This window comes from Bos javanicus, chromosome 15, assembly GCF_032452875.1.
Source record: "Bos javanicus breed banteng chromosome 15, ARS-OSU_banteng_1.0, whole genome shotgun sequence".
Classification (NCBI taxonomy): Eukaryota; Metazoa; Chordata; class Mammalia; order Artiodactyla; family Bovidae; genus Bos; species Bos javanicus.
The window spans coordinates 43,118,516-43,136,640 of record NC_083882.1 but is presented as its reverse complement, the minus strand read 5'-3'; the positions used below and the strand labels follow the sequence as shown (position 1 = coordinate 43,136,640).

The 18,125-nt window shown below is 39.2% G+C and overlaps 2 protein-coding genes across 2 annotated transcripts in view; one reads left to right on the top strand and one right to left on the bottom strand.

Annotated features, from left to right (window-relative positions):
* Positions 1-18,125, top strand: part of SWAP70 (switching B cell complex subunit SWAP70) — a 144,450-nt gene that overhangs the window by 14,209 nt on the left and 112,116 nt on the right. The gene's annotated exons all lie outside the window — the stretch shown is intronic.
* On the bottom strand, positions 5,523-6,322 carry LOC133261190 (COMM domain-containing protein 8-like). The gene has a single exon (XM_061439707.1). It carries the CDS (start codon positions 6,187-6,189, stop codon positions 5,686-5,688), a length of 504 nt encoding a protein of 167 aa, XP_061295691.1. The 5' UTR covers positions 6,190-6,322; the 3' UTR covers positions 5,523-5,685.

The following is an 18,125-nucleotide window of genomic DNA, read 5'->3' as shown; positions in this document are numbered from 1 at the left end:
CCTCTATGTCTTTGCACTGATCACTGAGGAAGGCTTTCTTATCCCTCATTGCTATTCTTTTGAATTCTGCATTCAGATGGGTTTATTTTTCCTCTTCTCCTTTGCCTTTAACTTCTCTTCTTTTCTCAGCTATTTGTAAGGCCTCCTCAGACAACCATTTTGCCTTTTTGCATTTCTTTTTCTTGGGAATGGTCTTGATCACTGTCTCCTGTGCAGTGTTACAAACCTCCATCCCTAGTTCTTCAGGCACTCTGTCTATCAGATCTAATTCCTTGAATCTATTTGTCACTTCCACAGTATACTTGTAAGGGATTTGATTTATGTTATACCTGAATGGTCTAGTGGTTTTCCATACTTTGTTCAATTTAAGTCTGAATTTGGCAATCAGGAGTTCATGATCTGAGCCACAGTCAGCTCCTGGTCTTGTTTTTGCTGACTGTATAGAGCTTCTCTACCTTTGGCTGCAAAGAATATAATCAGTCTGATTTCAGTGTTGACCATCTGGTGATATCCATGTGTAGAGTCTTCTCTTGTGTTGTTGGAAGAGGGTGCTTTCTATGATTCGTGCGTTCTCTTGGCAAAACTCTGTTATGCTTTGCCCTGCTTCATTTTGTACTCCCAAGGCCACATTGCCTGTTACTCCAGGTGTTTCTTGACTTCCTACTTTTGCATTCCAGTCCCCTATGATGAAAAGAACATCTTTTTTGGGTGTTAGTTCTAGAAGATCTTGTAGGTCTTCATAGAACTGTTCGACTTCAAGCTTCTTCAGCGTTACTGGTTGGGGCACTTGGATTACTGTGATATTGAATAGCTTGTCTTGGAAACAAGCAGAGATGTTCTGTCATTTTTGAGATTTCACTGAAGTACTGCATTTCAGACTCTTTTGTTGACTATGAGGGCTATTCCATTTCTTCTAAGGGATTCTTGCCCACAGTAGTGGATATAATGGTCATCTGAATTAAATTTGCCCATTCCAGTCCATATTAATTCACTGATTCAGACAGAATGAAAATCCACAATCACAGAAAACTAATCAAACTGATCATATGAACCACAGCCTTGTCTAACCCAATGAAACTATGAGCCCTGCCATGTAGGGCTGCCAAAGATGGAGAGGTCATGGTGGAGCGTTCTGACAAAACGTGGTCCACTGGAGAAGGGAATGGCAAATCACTTCAGTATTCTTGCCTTGAGAACCCCATGAACAGTATGAAAAGGCAAAAAGATATGACACTTAAAGATGAACTGCCCCGGTTGGTAGGTGCCCAATATGCTACTATAGATCAGTGGAGAAATAACTCCAGAAAGAATGAAGAGATGGAGCCAAAGCAAAAACAACGCCCTGGTGTGTATGTGACTGGTGATGGAAGTAAAGTCTGATGCTGTAAAGAACAATATTACATAGGAACCTGGAATGTTAGGTCTATGAATCAAGGTAAATTAGAAGTGGCGAAGCAGGAGATGGCAAGAGTGAAGCCTACTCTGGGTGACCTCTTTAAAGAGATGACTTTTTTAGGTATCTAAGCTCTTTAAAGAGATGACTTTTTTAGGTGTCTGACTCTCTTAGGATGCGTGGGTGATGCACTTTTTTTTTTTCTTCATAAAGAGAAGAACAGTTGTGAAAGCTGTAGTGGGGATAGGCAATAGGCATGATAGTGTACATGGAAGGTGCATCCTTACATCAATTTGAGGCAACAATGCATATGGAAGCCAAGATCAGATCAGATCAGTTGCTCAGTCGTGTCCAACTCTTTGCAACCCCATGAATCGCAGCACGCTAGGCCTCCCTGTCCATCACCAACTCCCGGAGTTCATTCAGACTCACGTCCATCCAGTCAGTGATGCCATCCAGCCATCTCATCCTCTGTCGTCCCCTTCTCCTCCTGCCCCCAATCCCTCCCAGCATCAGAGTCTTTTCCAATGAGTCAACTCTTCACATGAGGTGGCCAAAGTACTGGAGTTTCAGCTTTAGCATCATTCCTTCCAAAGAAATCCCAGGGCTGATCTCCTTCAGAATGGACTGGTTGGATCTCCTTGCAGTCCAAGGGACTCTCAAGAGTCTTCTCCAACACCACAGTTCAAAAGACATCAATTCTTCGGCACTCAGCCTTCTTCACAGTCCAACTCTCACATCCATACATGACCACAGGAAAAACCATAGCCTTGACTAGCCCGACCTTTTTTGGCAAAGTAATGTCTCTGCTTTTGAATATTCTATCTAGGTTGGTCATAACTTTCCTTCCAAGGAGTAAGTGTCTGTTAATTTCATGGCTGCAGTCACCATCTGTAGTGATTTTGGAGCCCAGAAAAATAAAGTCTGACACTGTTTCCACTGTTTCCCCATCTATTTCCCATGAAGTGGTGGGACCAGATGCCATGATCTTTGTTTTCTGAATGTTGAGCTTTAAGCCAGCTTTTTCACACTCCACTTTCACTTTCATCAAGAGGCTTTTGAGTTCCTCTTCACTTTCTGCCATAAGGGTGGTGTCATCATTCCAGCTTGTGTTTCTTCCAGTCCAGCATTTCTCATGATGTACTCTGCATAGAAGTTAAATAAACAGGGTGACAATATACAGCCTTGACGAACTCCTTTTCCTATTTGGAACCAGTCTGGTGTTCCATGTCCAGTTCTAACTGTTGTTTCCTGACCTGCATACAGATTTCTCAAGAGGCAGATCAGGTGTTCTGGTATTCCCATCTCTTTCAGAATTTTCCACAGTTTATTATGATCCACACAGACAAAAGCTTTGGCATAGTCAATAAAGCAGAAATAGATGTTTTTCTGGAACTCTCTTGCTTTTTCGATGATCCAGCGGATGTTGGCAATTTAATCTGTGGTTCCTCTGCCTTTTCTAAAACCAGCTTGAACATCAGGAAGTTCACGGTTCACATATTGCTGAAGCCTGGCTTGGAGAATTTTGAGCATTACTTTACTAGCATGTGAGATGAGTGCAATTGTGCAGTAGTTTGAGCATTCTTTGGCATTGCCTTTCTTTGGGATTGGAATGAAAACTGACCTTTTCCGGTCCTGTGGCCACTGCTGAGTTTTCCAAATTTGCTGGCATATTGAGTGCAGCACTTTCACAGCATCATCTTTCAGGATTTGGAATAGCTCAACTGGAATTCCATCACCTCCACTAGCTTTGTTCGTAGTGATGGAAGCCAAAGATCCCTTTAAACTGACGTCCTTAAACTGTCCATTCCTGCATAGCTGTTGAGAGCCTTGTTTAAAGACCGTTATCTGAAATTCAGTTCGGATCCTCGGCTTCCCAACTAAAATTTTGAATGGCTTCTTATTGCCTGTGGTGGTAGCTCCTAATCTAATTATCATCAGAAGCATGGGTCCTACCCGCCAAAGATTATGATACAGAATTGCTAGAGTATAACTCCAGAACATTCATGTTTACAGTGTTCCTTAAGTAGTTCTAATGGCTTCAATGATGCTAAAGCCTTCTAATGGGAACATGAGTTCTGGGCTTACAGCATTTGCCTCCATCCCTCCTGCATAATTACTCTCAGTGACTCCAGCATCCAACACCCAGGCCTCGATTCTGTTTATTTGTTTGGCTGAGTCAGGTCTTAGTTGTGGCACACAGGGATCTTCGATCTTTGTTGCGGGACATGGGATCTTTATTTTTATTTTGTAAATTTATTTATTTTTAATTGAAGGATAATTGCTTTACAGAATTTTGTTGTTTTCTGTCAAACCTCAACATGAATTAGCCATAGGTATACGTATGTCCTCTCCCTCTTGAATCTCCCTCCCATCTCCTTCGCATCCCACCCCTCTAGGTTGATATAGAGCTCCTGTTTGAGTTCTCTGAGACATACAGCAAATTCCCATTGGCTGTCTATTTTACATATGGTAATATAAGTTTCCATGTTACTCTCTCCATACATCTCACCCTTTCCTCCCCCTTCCTGTGTCCTTAAGTCTGCTCTTTATGTCTGTTTCTCCATTGCTGCCCTACAAATGAATTCTTTGGTACCATCTTTCTAGATTGCATATACATGCTTTAGTATACAATACTTTTCTTTCTTTCTGACTTACTTCCCTCTGTATAATAGGCTCTAGGTTCATTCACCTCATTAGAACTGGCTCAAATGTGTCCCTTTGTATGGCTGAGTAATATTTCATTGTGTGTATGTACCACAACTTCTTTATCCATTCATCTGTTGATAGACATCTAGGTTGCTTCCATGTTCTAGCTATTGTGAACAGTGCTGCAATGAACATTGGGGTACATATGTCTTTTTCAATTTTCGTTTCCTCAGGGTATATGCCTAGGAGTGGGATTGCTGGGTCATATCATGGTTTTATTCCTAGTTTTTTAAGGAATCTTCATACCATCTTCCATAGTGGCTGTGTCAATTTACATTCCCACCAACAGTGCAAGAAGGTTCCCTTTTCTCCACACCCTCTCCAGCATTTATTGTTTGTAGACTTTTTTAAAAAAAGATAATATATTTTTATTTGCTCAGAATGCTTGTTTTTAAAGATCACTGAAATTAAAAATGTTTACTTTCCAATGAAGTTGTTCACATCCAGAACTTTATTAAGTTTACAACAATTAAGAATTTACAACAAATAGGGACCTATATAGTCTTAGCTGATATCTGAATAGTAAGGTATACACTCTATGGTGGCGCATATTCTTTTTATCAGAGCATAGTCTCCTGAACAGACACAGAAATGCAGAAGTAAGTAACAGTGTTATTTTCACTTTTATTATGCTTGAGTATAATAAGATTTTAGTTCCTAGAATTCAAAACTCAAAATTGTGCACCCAGATTTAGTTTTTTTTCCTTCTTATTCAAGTCTGGAGAGCTCCTCTATAAAATTTTACATTTTATAACTTTTCCTTTGAAATATGAGAAAAATGTGGAATCTCCTAAGTTACATGCAACTTATATTTAAAAATTATTTTTAAAAAAATCACAAATTAACCACCATATATATATCCATAATAAGCATCCTTACTATTCACATAGTTCTTTAAACAATATTCAAGTATATTTGTGCTTGTATGTTTACATTACTTTAGAGCCTATTTTTAACTTTCCATAATACTGTATCTATAAAAATTACTCAAATATTTAATAAATAAAGCAAACCAGTCATTATGAAAATATAAATTGTGTTTACAGCCTTTTCATCTTTCATGTTTTTATGCATTTCCTGTCAACCATATAATTTCCTTTTCCTGAGGGAAGTTGCAGAGAAGGCAATGGAACCCCACTCCAGTACTCTTGCCTGGAAAATCCCATGGATGGAGGAGCCTGGTTGGCTGCAGTCCATGGGGTCACTAAGAGTCGGACACCACTGAGCGACTTCACTTTCACTTTTCACTTTCCTGCATTGGAGAAGGAAATGGCAACCCACTCCAGTGTTCTTGCCTGGAGAATCCCAGGGACAGGGGAGCCTGGTGGGCTGCCGTCTATGGGGTCGCACAGAGTCGGACACAACTGAAGCCACTTAGCAGCAGCAGCAGCAGGGAAGTTGATAAATTATTGTCTTTGTAATCTCAACACTGCTGCTTTCTCAACTGGCCATTCAGATTTTCTGAACACATGGTATTCTCTTTGTGTATCAGTTGTATCAGTGGAATCTGATAATGTTGCTATTCATCATTTCCAGTTATTTCAACTGCAGGACCACCTTGTTAGCTGCTTCCCAGGAATTTATTAGATTTTCAGCTCTTCTTTACTCATTTCAACAGAATATGGCTTGACTTCACCATTTTCTTTTACATCTAGATGAATGTTTAAAAGTGGCATTTGTAATATAGCAATCTTGTCACTAGGAAGTGCAAGCTTTAACTGCCAATCAAAATTCTGTAGCTGTGCAGAGGAAATATCAACTGTTTCTTCCAACAGAGTCTGCTTGATTTCATCTTTCCTACTTTTTAAGCATTTCATGATAGCTTCTTGATGAGATGAATTCAGCTGATTCAACTGCTGAGGTATCTCTTCGTCAGATAAATTTTTACCAACTACAGCTCTGAAAAAGGTGGTAATGTCTTCTAGAACATGCATCCATTCTGCTGAATCCCAAACCCTGTGATAATCCTGGTAGAGAGGATAAGTTCGGCCACAAGTGCCATCAATTATTTTGTGAAGAAGCTGCAGGCCCTGCTCTGTGGGAAGCTTCTGCAGCCGCCACAAGGGTGTCCCTTCTTCCGGGTCCATCCCTGTGAGAAGCTAGGGGCTCTGTTTGTAGACTTTTTGATGTTGTACATTCTGATGGGTGTTTTGATTCACATTTCTCTAATAACGAGCGATGCTGAGCATCTTTTCATGTGTTTGTTAGCCATCTGTGTTTTCTTTGGAAAAATGTCTGTCAACCCACTTTTTGATTGGGTTGTTTGTTTTTCTGTATTGAGTTGTATGAGCTGCTTGTATATTTTGCAAATTAATCCTTTGCCAGTTGTTTCATTTGCTATTATTTTCTCCCATTCTAAGGGTTGTCTTTTCACCTTGCTTATAGTTTCCTTTGCTGTGCAAAAGCTTTTAAGTTTAATCAGGTCTCATTTGTTTACTTTTGGTTTTATTTCCATTATTCTGGGAGGTGGGTCATAGAGGATATTGCTTTGATTTATGTCATCGAGTGTTCTGCCTATGTTTTCCTCTAAGAGTTTTATAGTTTCTGGTCTCACATAGGTCTTTAATCCATTTTGAGTTTATCTTTGTGTATGGTGTTAGGAAGTGTTCTAATTTCATTCTTTTATATGTAGCTGCCAAGTTTTCCCAGCACCACTTATTGAAGAGGCTGCTTTTGCCCCATTGTATATTCTTGCTTCCTTTGTAAAAAAATAAGGTACCCATAGGTGCATGGGTTTATTTCTGGGCTTTCTATCTTGTTCCATTCATCTGTATTTATGTTTTTGTGCCAGTACCATACTGTCTTGATGACGGTAACTTTGTAGTATAATCTGAAGTCAGGATTGTTGATTCTTCCAGCTCCATTCTTCTTTCTCAAGAGTGCTTTGGCTATTCAGGGTCTTTTGTGTTTCCATATTAATTGTGAAATGTTTTGTTCTATCTCTGTGAAAAATGCAGTTGGTAATTTGATAGGGATCACATTGAATCAGTATATTGCATTTGGTAGTATAGTTATTTTCACAGTATTGAGTCTTCCTACCCAGAAACATGGAATATCTCTCCATCTGTTTATGTCATCTTTGATTTCTTTCATCAGTGTCCTAAAATTTTCTGTATACAGTTCTTTTGTCTCCTTAGGTAGGTTTATTCCTAGATATTTTATTCTTTTTGTTGCAGTGGTGAATGGGGTTGATTCCTTAATTTCTCTTTCTGATTTTTCATTGTTAGTATATAGGAATGCAAGTGATTTCTGTGTACTGATTTTGTATCCTGTGACTTTGCTAAATTCACTTGTTAGCTCTAGTAATTTTTTGATAGTATCTTTAGGTTTTCTATGTATAGTATCATGTCATCTGCAAACAGTGAGAGCTTTACTTCTTTTCTGATCTGGATTCCTTTTATTTCTTTTTCTTCTCTGATTGCTGTAGCTAGGACTTCCAAAACTATGTTGAATAATAGTGGTAAGAGTGGACACCCTTGTCTTATTCCTGAACTTAGGGGAAATGCTTTCAGTTTTTCACCATTGGGAATAATGTTTGCTGTGGGCTTATCATATATGACCTTTACTATGTTGAGTTAGGTTCCTTCTGTGCCCATTTTTGGAAGAGTTTTAATCATAAGTGGGTGCTGAATTTTGTCCAAGGCTTTTTCTGCATCTTTTGAGAGTATCCTATGGTTTTTATCTTTCAAATCTTTAATATGGTATATCACATTGATTGACTTGTGTATACTGAAGAATCCTTGCATCCCTGGAATAAACCCAACTTGATCATGGTGTATGAACTTTTTAATGTGTTGTTGAATTCTGTTTGCTAGAATTTTATTGAGGATTTTTGCATCTATGTTCATCAGTGATACTGGACTGTAGTTTTCTTTTTTTGTGTTGTCTTTGGTTTTGGTATCAGGCCTCATAGAATGAGTTTGGAAGTGTTCCTTCCTCTGCAATTTTTTGAAAGAGTTTTAGAAGGATAGGCATTAGCTCTTCTTTAAATATTTGATAGAATTCACCTGTGAAGCCATCTAGTCCTGGGCTTTTGTTTTTTGGGAGATTTTTGATCACAGATTTCAGTGCTTGTAATTGGATTGTTCATAATTTCTATTTCTTCCTGGTTCAGTCTTGGAAGATTGAACTTTTCTATTTAATCTGTCCATTTCTTCCAGGTTATCCATTTTATTGCCATATAGTTGTTCATAATAGTCTCTTATTATCCTTTGAATCTCTGCATTGTCTATTGTACCCTCTCCTATTTCATTTCTAATTTTGTTGATTTGATTCTTCTTTTTTTCTTGGTAAGTCTGGCTAAAGATCTGTCAATTTTGTTTATCTTCTCAAAGCACCATCTTTTAGTTTTATTAAGCTTTACTATTGTTACTTTCATTTATTTTTAATTTATTTCTGCTCTGATCTTTATGATTTCTTCTGCTAATTTTGGGGATTTTTTGTTGTTGTTGTTGTTTTTCTTTTTTTCTAGTTGTTTTAGATGTAACATTAGGTTGTCTGTTCGATGGTTTTCTTGTTTCTTGAGGTAGGATTGTATTGCTATAAACTTTGCTCTTAGAACTGCTTTTGCTGCATCCCATAGGTTTTGAGTTGTCATGTTTTTGTTGTCATTTGTTTCTAGGAATATTTTGATTTCCCTTTTGATTTCTTTAGTAACCTGTTCGTTATTTAGAAATGTATTGTTTAATCTCCATGTGTTTGTGTTTTTTACAGTTGTTTTTTTTTTTTTTTTGTAATTGATGTCTAGTCTCATAGCATTGTGGTCAGAAAAAATGCTTGGTATGATTTCAGTTTTCTTGAATTTACTGAGGTTTGATTTGTGACCCAAGATGTGGAGACGTGGGACCTTTAGTTAGGGCATGCAGGATTTTTTTACTTGTGGCATGTGGGATATAGCTTCCCAACCATTTGAACTTGGGTGACCCGCTACATTGAGAGCCCAGAGTCTTAGCAACTGGAACATTAGGGAAGTCCCTCAATTCTGTGACTTTCTTGTCGTCAATGACATTTCTTCTATTCCTTACTACTCTTGTGGATTCACTTGAGATCTTACCACCAAAATCTTCACCACCTGCAAAATCTCCCCCTTCCAGTTCTCCAGCTCACTGTTCTGCTTACTCCATGCTGTTGTGGGCAGGATAGAGGTCCCCCAGAAATGTTCACATTCTAATCCCGGAACCTGTGAATATTCTACTTTACAGGGCAAAATGGACTTTGCAGGTGTAGAAAAGGTATGATGTTTAAGATAGGTAGGTTATCCTGGATTGTCTGGGTGGGCCCAGCCTAATCACGTGAGGCCCTAAAAGCAGAAAACTTTCTGTGGAGTCAGAGAGTTATAGCCAAAAGTGTAAAGCAGAAGAGATGTGGCCAAAGGGGCAGTCAGAAATATTTGAGATTTAAGGAGGACTCCATGTGCTGTTGCTGGTTGGAGGATGGAAGAGACAACATAACAAAAGGAATGCAGGAGTTTTAAGAAGTTATAGAGGCTCCTGCCTGACAGCTAGTAAGGAATGGGGACCTGAGTCCTTCAACCATATGAAACTGAGTTGTTTGTTGTTGTTGTTGTTGTTTTGTTTTTTTTGGCTGCAGTCTGTGGCATGCAGAACTTTCCTGACCCGGGATTGAGTCTGTGGCCCCTGCAGTGGAAGCGTGGAATCTTAACTGGACCACCAGAAGTCCCTGAGGTGTTTGTTTGTTTTTTAACATTGAAGTGTAAATGACTTACAATATTATATCGGCTTCAGGTGTAGAGCATAGTGATGTGATATTTTTATACAAGATGATCACTACGATAAATCCAATTACCATGTCACTCTACATAGTTATTAAAATATTGATGATATTCACACTGAATATTACATCCCTATGACCTGTTTATCTTATAACTGAAAGTCTGTGCCTCTTTATCTTCCTCACCTATTTCATGCTACCCCTACCCCACCTGGCCACTGGCAACCACCAGTGTGTTCTCCTATCGATGAGTCTGTTTCTGTTTTATGTTTACTCCTTTGTTTTGTTGTTTAGATTCTACATATAAGTGAACTCATATGGTATTTGTCTTTCTCTGTCTGAGATTTTACTTGGCATAATACCCTCTAGAACCATCCATGCTGTCACAGAGGGAAAGTTTCATTCTTTTTTATAGTTGAGTGTATATATATATATATATATATGTATTAATATATGTGATATATATAATATATATAACACATCTTATTTATCCACTTATCATTCAGTGAACACTTAAGTTGCTTACATTATGTTGATTATTGTTAATAAGGCCGCAGTGAACCTAAGGGCACACATATTGTTTCAAATTAGTGTTTTTGTTTTCTTTGAAAAAAATACCCAGAGATGGAATTGCTGTCTTGTATGGTAGTTCTGGGCTTTCCAGGTGGTGCTCGTGGGAAAGAACCGCCTGCCAGTGCAGGAGATGTAAGAGACATGAGATTGATCCCTGGGTCAGGAAGAATCTGTGGGAGAGGGCATGGTAACCCACTCCAGTATTCTTGCCTGGAGAATCCCATGGACAGAAGAGCAAAGAGTTGGACATGATTGAAGTGACTTAGCACACATGCATAGTAGTTCTATTTTTAATTTTTTAAGGAAACGTCATATTGTTTTCCATAGGACTGCACCAGTTTATATTCCTACCAGCAGTCTGCCTTTTCTCAGCATCCTCACCAACGCTTGTTATCTTTTTGACAGTAGCCATTCTGAAAGGTGTGAAGTGATACTTCATAGCTTTTATTTGCATTTCCCTGATGATTAGAGCATCTTCACATGTGTCTGTCACCCATCTGTACATCTTCTTTGGAGAAATGTTCAGGTCCTCTGCTTGTTTTTTCTTTTCTTCTTCTGGCTGTGCTGATTTTTTGTTGCTGTGAGGGCTTTTCTCTAGTTGCAGAGATGGGGGCCACTTTCTAGTTGTGGCGCCTGGGCTTCTCAGTGCAGTGGCTTTTCTTGTGGAGCACGGGCTGTAGGGCACGTGGACTCAGTGGTTGCGACTTGCTGGCTCCAGAGCACAGGCTCAATAGTTGTGTTGCATGGGCTTAGTTGCGCCAAGGCATGTGGGATCTTCCCAGAACAGGGCTCAAACCTGTATCTCCTGCACTGGCAAGTGGATTCTTCACTACTGAGCCACCAGGGAAGCCCCTGTCCATTTTTTAATTGGGTTGTTTGGTTTTATTTATATGGAATTGCAGGAGTTCTTTACTTTGGATATGAATCCACTATAGGATATATCATTTGCACGTATATTTTCCCATTCAAGAGACTGTCTTTTCATTTTTTATTTCTGGCTGTGCCATGTGGCTTACAGAATCTTAGTTTCCTGACCAGGAATTGAACCCAGGGCCATGGCAGTGAAAGCGCAGAATCCTAACCTTTGGACTACCAGGGAATTCCCTCTGTCTTTTAATTTTGTTGATTATTTCCTTCTCAGTGTACAAGCTTTTTAGTTTGAAGTAATCTCATTTATCTTTACTTTTGTTTCTCTTATTGGAGGCGAGATATCTGAAAAATTATTGCTACTATTTATGTCAAAGAATATATTGGTTGTATTTTCTTCTCTGAGTTTTAGAAAAGTTTCAGTTGTTATATTTAAATGTTTGATTCATTTTGAATTTATTTTTGTGCATGGTATAAGAGAGTAATCCAGTTTGATACTTTTGCATGTAGCTGTCCAGTTTTCCCAGCAACATTTATTGAAGAAACTGTCTCTCCCCTGTTGTATATTCTTGCCTCCTTTGTTGTATATTGTGCTGTGCTAAGTTGCTTCAATTGTGTCCAACTCCTTGTGACCCCACAGACTGTAGCCTGCCAGTCTCCTCTGTCCTTGGAATTTTCCAGGCAAAAATGCTGGAATGGGTTGCCGTTTCCTTCTACAGAGGATCTTTCCAACCTCTGGACCAAACCCGCATCTCTTAGGTTTCCTACATTGGTATTCAAATTCTTTACCACTGGCGCCACCTGGGATTGTTGTAGATTAACTGCCCGTGTAAGTGTGAGTTTATATTTGGGCTCTCTATTTTGTTCCGTTGATCTATATGTCTGTTTTTATGTCAGAATCACACTGTTTTGATGACTGTAGTTTTGTAGTATAGTTTGAAAGCAGGGAGCATGATACCACCAGCTTTGTTCCTCTTTCTCAAGATTGTTTTGGCTCTTTGGGGCCTTTTGTGTTTCCATACAGATTTTGTAATTATTTGTTCTAGTTCTGTGAAAAATGCCATTGGTATTTTGATAGGAATTACATTAAATCTATATATTGCCTTAGAGAGTATGGTCTAAGTATAGTCATTTTAATAATAATAATTTTTCCAATCCATGGACATAGTATATTTTTCCATTTGTTTATGTCCTCCTTGATTTTTTTCATCAGTGTCTTACAGTCTTCCAAGTATAGATCTTTTACTTCCTTGATTAGATTTATTCTTAGGTATTTTATTCTTTCTGATGCAATTGTAAATGGGATTATTTTATTAATTTGTCTTTCTTAGATCTTGTTATTATACAGAAATGTAACTTATTTCTGTATGTTAATTTTGTATCCTGCTATCTTACTGAATTAATTTATTAGTTCTAAAGTTTTTTGGTGGCATCTAGAATTTTCTATATATAGTATTGTATCATCTGCAAACAGTGACAGTTTCCTTAATAATTTTCTTTGTGGATAATCTATTGATGTAAGTGGGATGTTAAAGTCTCCTATTATTACTGTGTTACTGTCAAAATTTCCCTTTATTCTTATTGATATTTGCTGTATATATTTGGTACACCTATGTTGGGCACATATGTATTTACAATGGTTGTGTCTTCTTTTTGGATCTATCCCTTTATCATAAGATAATGTGCTTCTTTGTCTCTTGTTACAGTCTTTGTTTTAAAATTTATTTTAAGTATTGCTATTGTAGATTTTTTGTTTTGTTTCTATTTGCATGGAATATCTTTACCCAATCATATCACTTTCTTTCTGTGTGTGTTTTTAGATCTGAAGTGAGTCTTTTGTAGGCAATATGTATATGGTCTTGTGTTTTATCTATCTAGTCACACTAGGTCTTTTGACTGGAGTATATAGTTCATTTACACTTAAAGTAATTATAGGTATGATGTGGTTGTTGTTCAGTCACTATCTTATGTCCAACTCTGTGGCCCCATGGACTGTAGCATGCCAGGCTCCTCTGTCCTCTACTATCTTCTAGAGTTTGCTCAAATTCATGTCCATTGAGTTGGTGATGCTATCTAACCATCTCATCCTCTGCTGTCCCCTTTTTGCCTTCAATCTTTCCCAGCATCAGGGTCTTTTCCAATGAATTGGCTCTTCTTATCAGGTGGTCAAAGTATGGGAACCTCAGCTTTAGCAACTGTCCTTCCAATGAATATTCAGGGTTGATTTCCTAGGATTCACTGGTTCGATCTCCTTTCAGTCCAAGGGACTCTCAAGAATCTTCTCTAGCAGTGCAAATAGAAAGCATCATTTCTTTGGCACTCAGCCTTCTTTATGGTCCAACTCGCACATCTGTACATGACTACTAGAAAAACCATAGCTTTGATTAGATAGATCTTTGTTGGCAAAGTGATGTCTCTGCTTTTTAATACACTGCCTAGGTTTATCATAGCTTTCCTTCTGAGGAGCAAGCATCTTTAAATTTCATGGATGCAGTCACTGTCCAGTGATTTTGGAGCCCAAGAAAATAAAATCTATCACTGCTTCTACATTTTCCCCTTCTGTTTGCCATGAAGTTATGGGACTGGATGCCATGATCTTAGTTTTTGAATGTTGAGTTTTAAGCCAACTTTTTCACTCTATTCTTTCACCTTCATCAAGAGGTTCTTTAGTTCTTCTTCACTTTCTGCCATTAGGGTGGTGTTGTCTGCATATAACCTCACCTGAGGTTATTGATATTTCTCCCAGCAATCTTGATTTTAGCTTGTGATTCATCCAGCCCAGCATTTCACATGATGTGCTCTGCATATAAATTAAATAAGGAGGGTGACAGTATTCAGTCTTGCTGTACTCCTTTCCCAATTTTGAACCAGTCCTTTGTTCCATGTGCAATTTTAACTGTTGCTTCTTGACCTGCATACAGATTTCTCAGGAGACAGGTAAGGTGGTCTGGTATTCCCACCTGTTTAAGAATTTTTCAAAGTCTGTTGTGATCCATATAGTTAAGGGTTATGTACTTACTGACATTTTGTTAATTGTTTTCTGATTGTTTTCATAGTTCTTTTTTGTTCCTTCTTTCGCTCTCCTCCCTTCTGATTTGATGACCATCTTTAGCGTTATGTTTGGATTCCATTCTCTTTTGTGTATGTGTATCTGTTATAAGTTTTTGTTTTACGGTTACCATGAGGTTCATACTAATAAATAACCACCTTTAAATATACATGATTATTTTAAGTTGGTAATCTAAGTTTGAGCACATTCTAACAACCCTGCATTTTATACCCCCCTGTTTTGACATCATATTTTATGTATTTTTGTTTTGCATATCCTTTCCTCTAATTGCTTATTGTGGATATAGGTGATTTTACTACTTTTATCTTTTAACCTTCCTAGTAGCTTTGTAAGTTTTGATCTACTACCTTTACTGTATAATTACCTTTTCCAATGAGATTTTTCCTTTTGTAATTTTCATAATTCTGTATGTGATCTTTTCTGCTTAGAGAAGTCCTTTTTATATTTCTTGTGAAGCCAGTTAAGTGCTGCTAAACTCTTGTAGCTTTTGCTTGTCTGTAAAATTCTTTTATCTCTCCTGCAAATCTGAATGATAGCCTTGCTGGCTAGAGTATTCTTGTTGTAGTTTTTATCTTTCATCACTTTGAATATGTCAGGCAGCTCCCTTCTGGCCTGCAAAGTTTCTGTTGAAAAGTCAGCTGATAGTTTTATAATAGTTCTTATGTAACTAGCTGCTTTTTCTCTTGCTGCTTTAAAAATTCTTTCTTTATCTTTAATTTTTGCCATTTTAGTTATAATGTGACTTGGTGACCCTTTTTGGGTTCATCTTGTTTGGGACTTCCTGGACCTGTTTTCTTCCCTAGGTTAAGAAAATTTCCAGGTATTATTTCTTCAAATAAATTCTCTGCCCCCTTTCTCTCTCCTTTTGGGAATCCTGAAACCAAATGTTCATACACTTGATGTTGTCTCAGAGGTCTCTTAAACTAGCCTCGTTAAAAAAAATTTTTTTTTTAATTTTTGGCGTGGGTAATTTCTACTCCTCTTCTAGTTTGTTGATCTATCTCACTGTGTCATCTAATCTACTATTGATTTTTTCTAGTGTATTTTTTATTCAGTTTTGTTTGTTCCTTTATATTTTCTGAGTCTTTGTTATACTTCTCATCATGTTCACTGAGCATCTTTATGATCATTATCTTGAATTCTTTATCTACCCAGATTGCTCATCTCCATTTCACGTAGTTCTTCTAGAATTTTATTTTATTCCTTAGTTTGAAACTTATTCCTCTGTTTCTCATTTTGCCTGATTCTCTGTGTTTATTTCTATGTATTGGGTAGGTTGGTAACATTTTCCATTCTTGGTGAACTGTCCTTATGTAGACGTCCTAGGGTGCCCAGCAGCACACTCCCCTCTGGTCACCAGAACTGAATGCTCTAGGGGTACCCCCCTGTGTGGGCTGTATAATCTCAGTGTTAGGAGGGATGAGTCCTGTGTGACTGGCTGAATGGCCTGGGGTGGCCTGGGGCTGATGCCAGCCTTCTGACAGTGGGGGTAGGACCTGGTGGGGCAGGCTATGTGGTCTCGGGGGCGGGGGGGCAGCCCCTAGGACTGGTGCTGGCCAGCTGGTGGGTGGGTAATTTCACAGGGCTAATAAACTAGAGAGAGTACACCAAAAAAATCACTTGCCAGACTAGTGTCTGCATGATAGAACAATCTCCCAGAATTGGTGGTGGTCAGAATCTGTGTCCCCAGGGGGAGTTCCAGTTGCCTCCTGCCTCTCCAGGAGGCTCTCCGAGGTTAGCAAGTGGATCTGACTCAAGATCCTTTAAAATTATTGCCTCAGCCTGGGAGCTTGAAGCTTGTGAGAATTTGCACGTGCCCTTTGAGAACAGAGTTTCTGGTGCCCACAGTTCTCTGGTTCTTTGTACACAAGCCTTGCATCTTTCTGGTGCAGGACCTCTGGAGCCTGATATGTGGCTTGGACCTTTCACTCCCTGGGGAGAACCTCTGCAATTGTGATGATCCTTTCCTTTGTGGGTCACTTCCCTGGGGGTGTGGGTCTTGACTATACTGTGCCTCCACCCCTCCTACCTATCTCATCATAGGTCCTTCTTTATATCTTGGAAAGAAAGTGAAAGTGTTAGCTGCTCAGTCATGTCCAACTCTTTCCATGGACTCCATGGACTACAGTCTGCCTGGCTCCTCTGTCCATGGGATTCTCCAGGCAAGAATACTGGGGTGGGTTGCCATTTCCTTCTCCAAGGGATCTTCCTGACCCAGGGATTGAACCCAGGTCTCCTGCATTGCAGGCAGATTCTTTACCATCTGAGCCACCAGGGAAGCCCACCACTTTGTATCTTTAGTGGTGAAGAATCTTTTCTTCTGATCGTCAGCATGTTCTCATAGATAGTTGCTCTGTAAATAGTTGTGTGCCTGCAGGAGGAGGTGACTTCAAAAGTTTTCCTATTTTGCCTTGCATACCTCCTACCTCAAGGAACTAAATTTAGTCAGCAACCTATATAATCTCAGCAGATTTTTTCCTTAGAATCTCCTGTGAGGAATGCAGTCCAACCAACATTGACTTCAGCCTTTTTGATACTTTGAGCAGAGGACCCAGCTGAGCTGTGTTGTCCTGGTACTTCTGACCCACAGAACTATGAGATAATCAGTGGGTGCTATTTCAAGCCACTTTATTGTTGTTTAGTTGCTAAGTAGTGTCTGACTTTTTGTGACCCCCTGGATTATAGCCTGCCAGGCTCCTCTGCATAGGAGCCTGGATTTCCCAGGCAAGAATACTGGAGTGGGTTGCCATTTCCTTCTCCAGGATCTTCCTGACCCAGAGATCCAACATGTGCCTCATTATTGGCAGGCGGGTTCTTTACCACAGAGCCTCCAAGGAAACCTTCCAAGCCACTTAGTTTGTGGTATTGTGTAATGGCAGCGATAGAAAATGAATATACCATACTCTGGTTGTTTACATTATATTCTAAGCCATTGATCCCCATTACTTTATCATTATTGGTCAGTCCCTCATGCCTTGACTTCCTTTCTTTTCCAGTTTAGACTCTCTAGTCTGCCATTTAATTATTCCCTTATAAACACCCTCAGGTCTCTTTGTTCTTTCCCTTTTTAAAAAAAAATTTATTGGCTGCGCCAGGTCTTAGTTGGGGCATGCAGCATCTTAATTGTGGCGTGTGAATCTTTCACTGGCGGCATGCTAACTCTTAGTTGCAGCATGTGGGATCTAGTTCCCTGACCAAGGATCAAACCTGGATTGGGAGTACAGAGTCTTAGCCGCTGGACCACCAGAGAAGTCACTTGTTCTTTTATTTCAGTGCTGCGCAAACTTGACTGGGTGTAGCATCAGGGTCACCTGAAGGGCTTGTTAAAACACAAACTGCTGGGCCTACCTTCTGAGTTTCTGATTTAGGACATCTGGAATGAAGACTGAGACTTTACATTTCTTACCAGTTTTCAATAATTCTGATGCTCCTGGTCTGAAGACCACACAATCATAACCCCTGCCTTACTATGATCACTCTGATTGAACTCAACAGATTGAGGACAGGAGGAAAAGGGGACGACAGAGGATGAGATGGTTGGATGGCATCACTGACTTAATGGACATGAGTTTGGGACTCTTGAGAGTCCCTTGGACAGCAAGGAGATCAAACTAGTCAATCCTAAAGGAAACTAGTCCTGAATATTCATTGGAAAGACTGATGCTGAAGCTGAAGCTCCAATACTTTGGCTACCTGGTGCAAATAGCCAACTCATTCGAAGGGATCCTGATGCTGGGAAAGATTGAGGACAGGAGAAGGGGTCAACAGAGGATGAGATGGTTG

What these genes read in the sequence shown, in the direction of transcription:
- LOC133261190 (XM_061439707.1), bottom strand. Translation starts at nt 6,189, where the DNA reads ATGGACCCGGAAGAAGGGACACCCTTGTGGCGGCTGCAGAAGCTTCCC.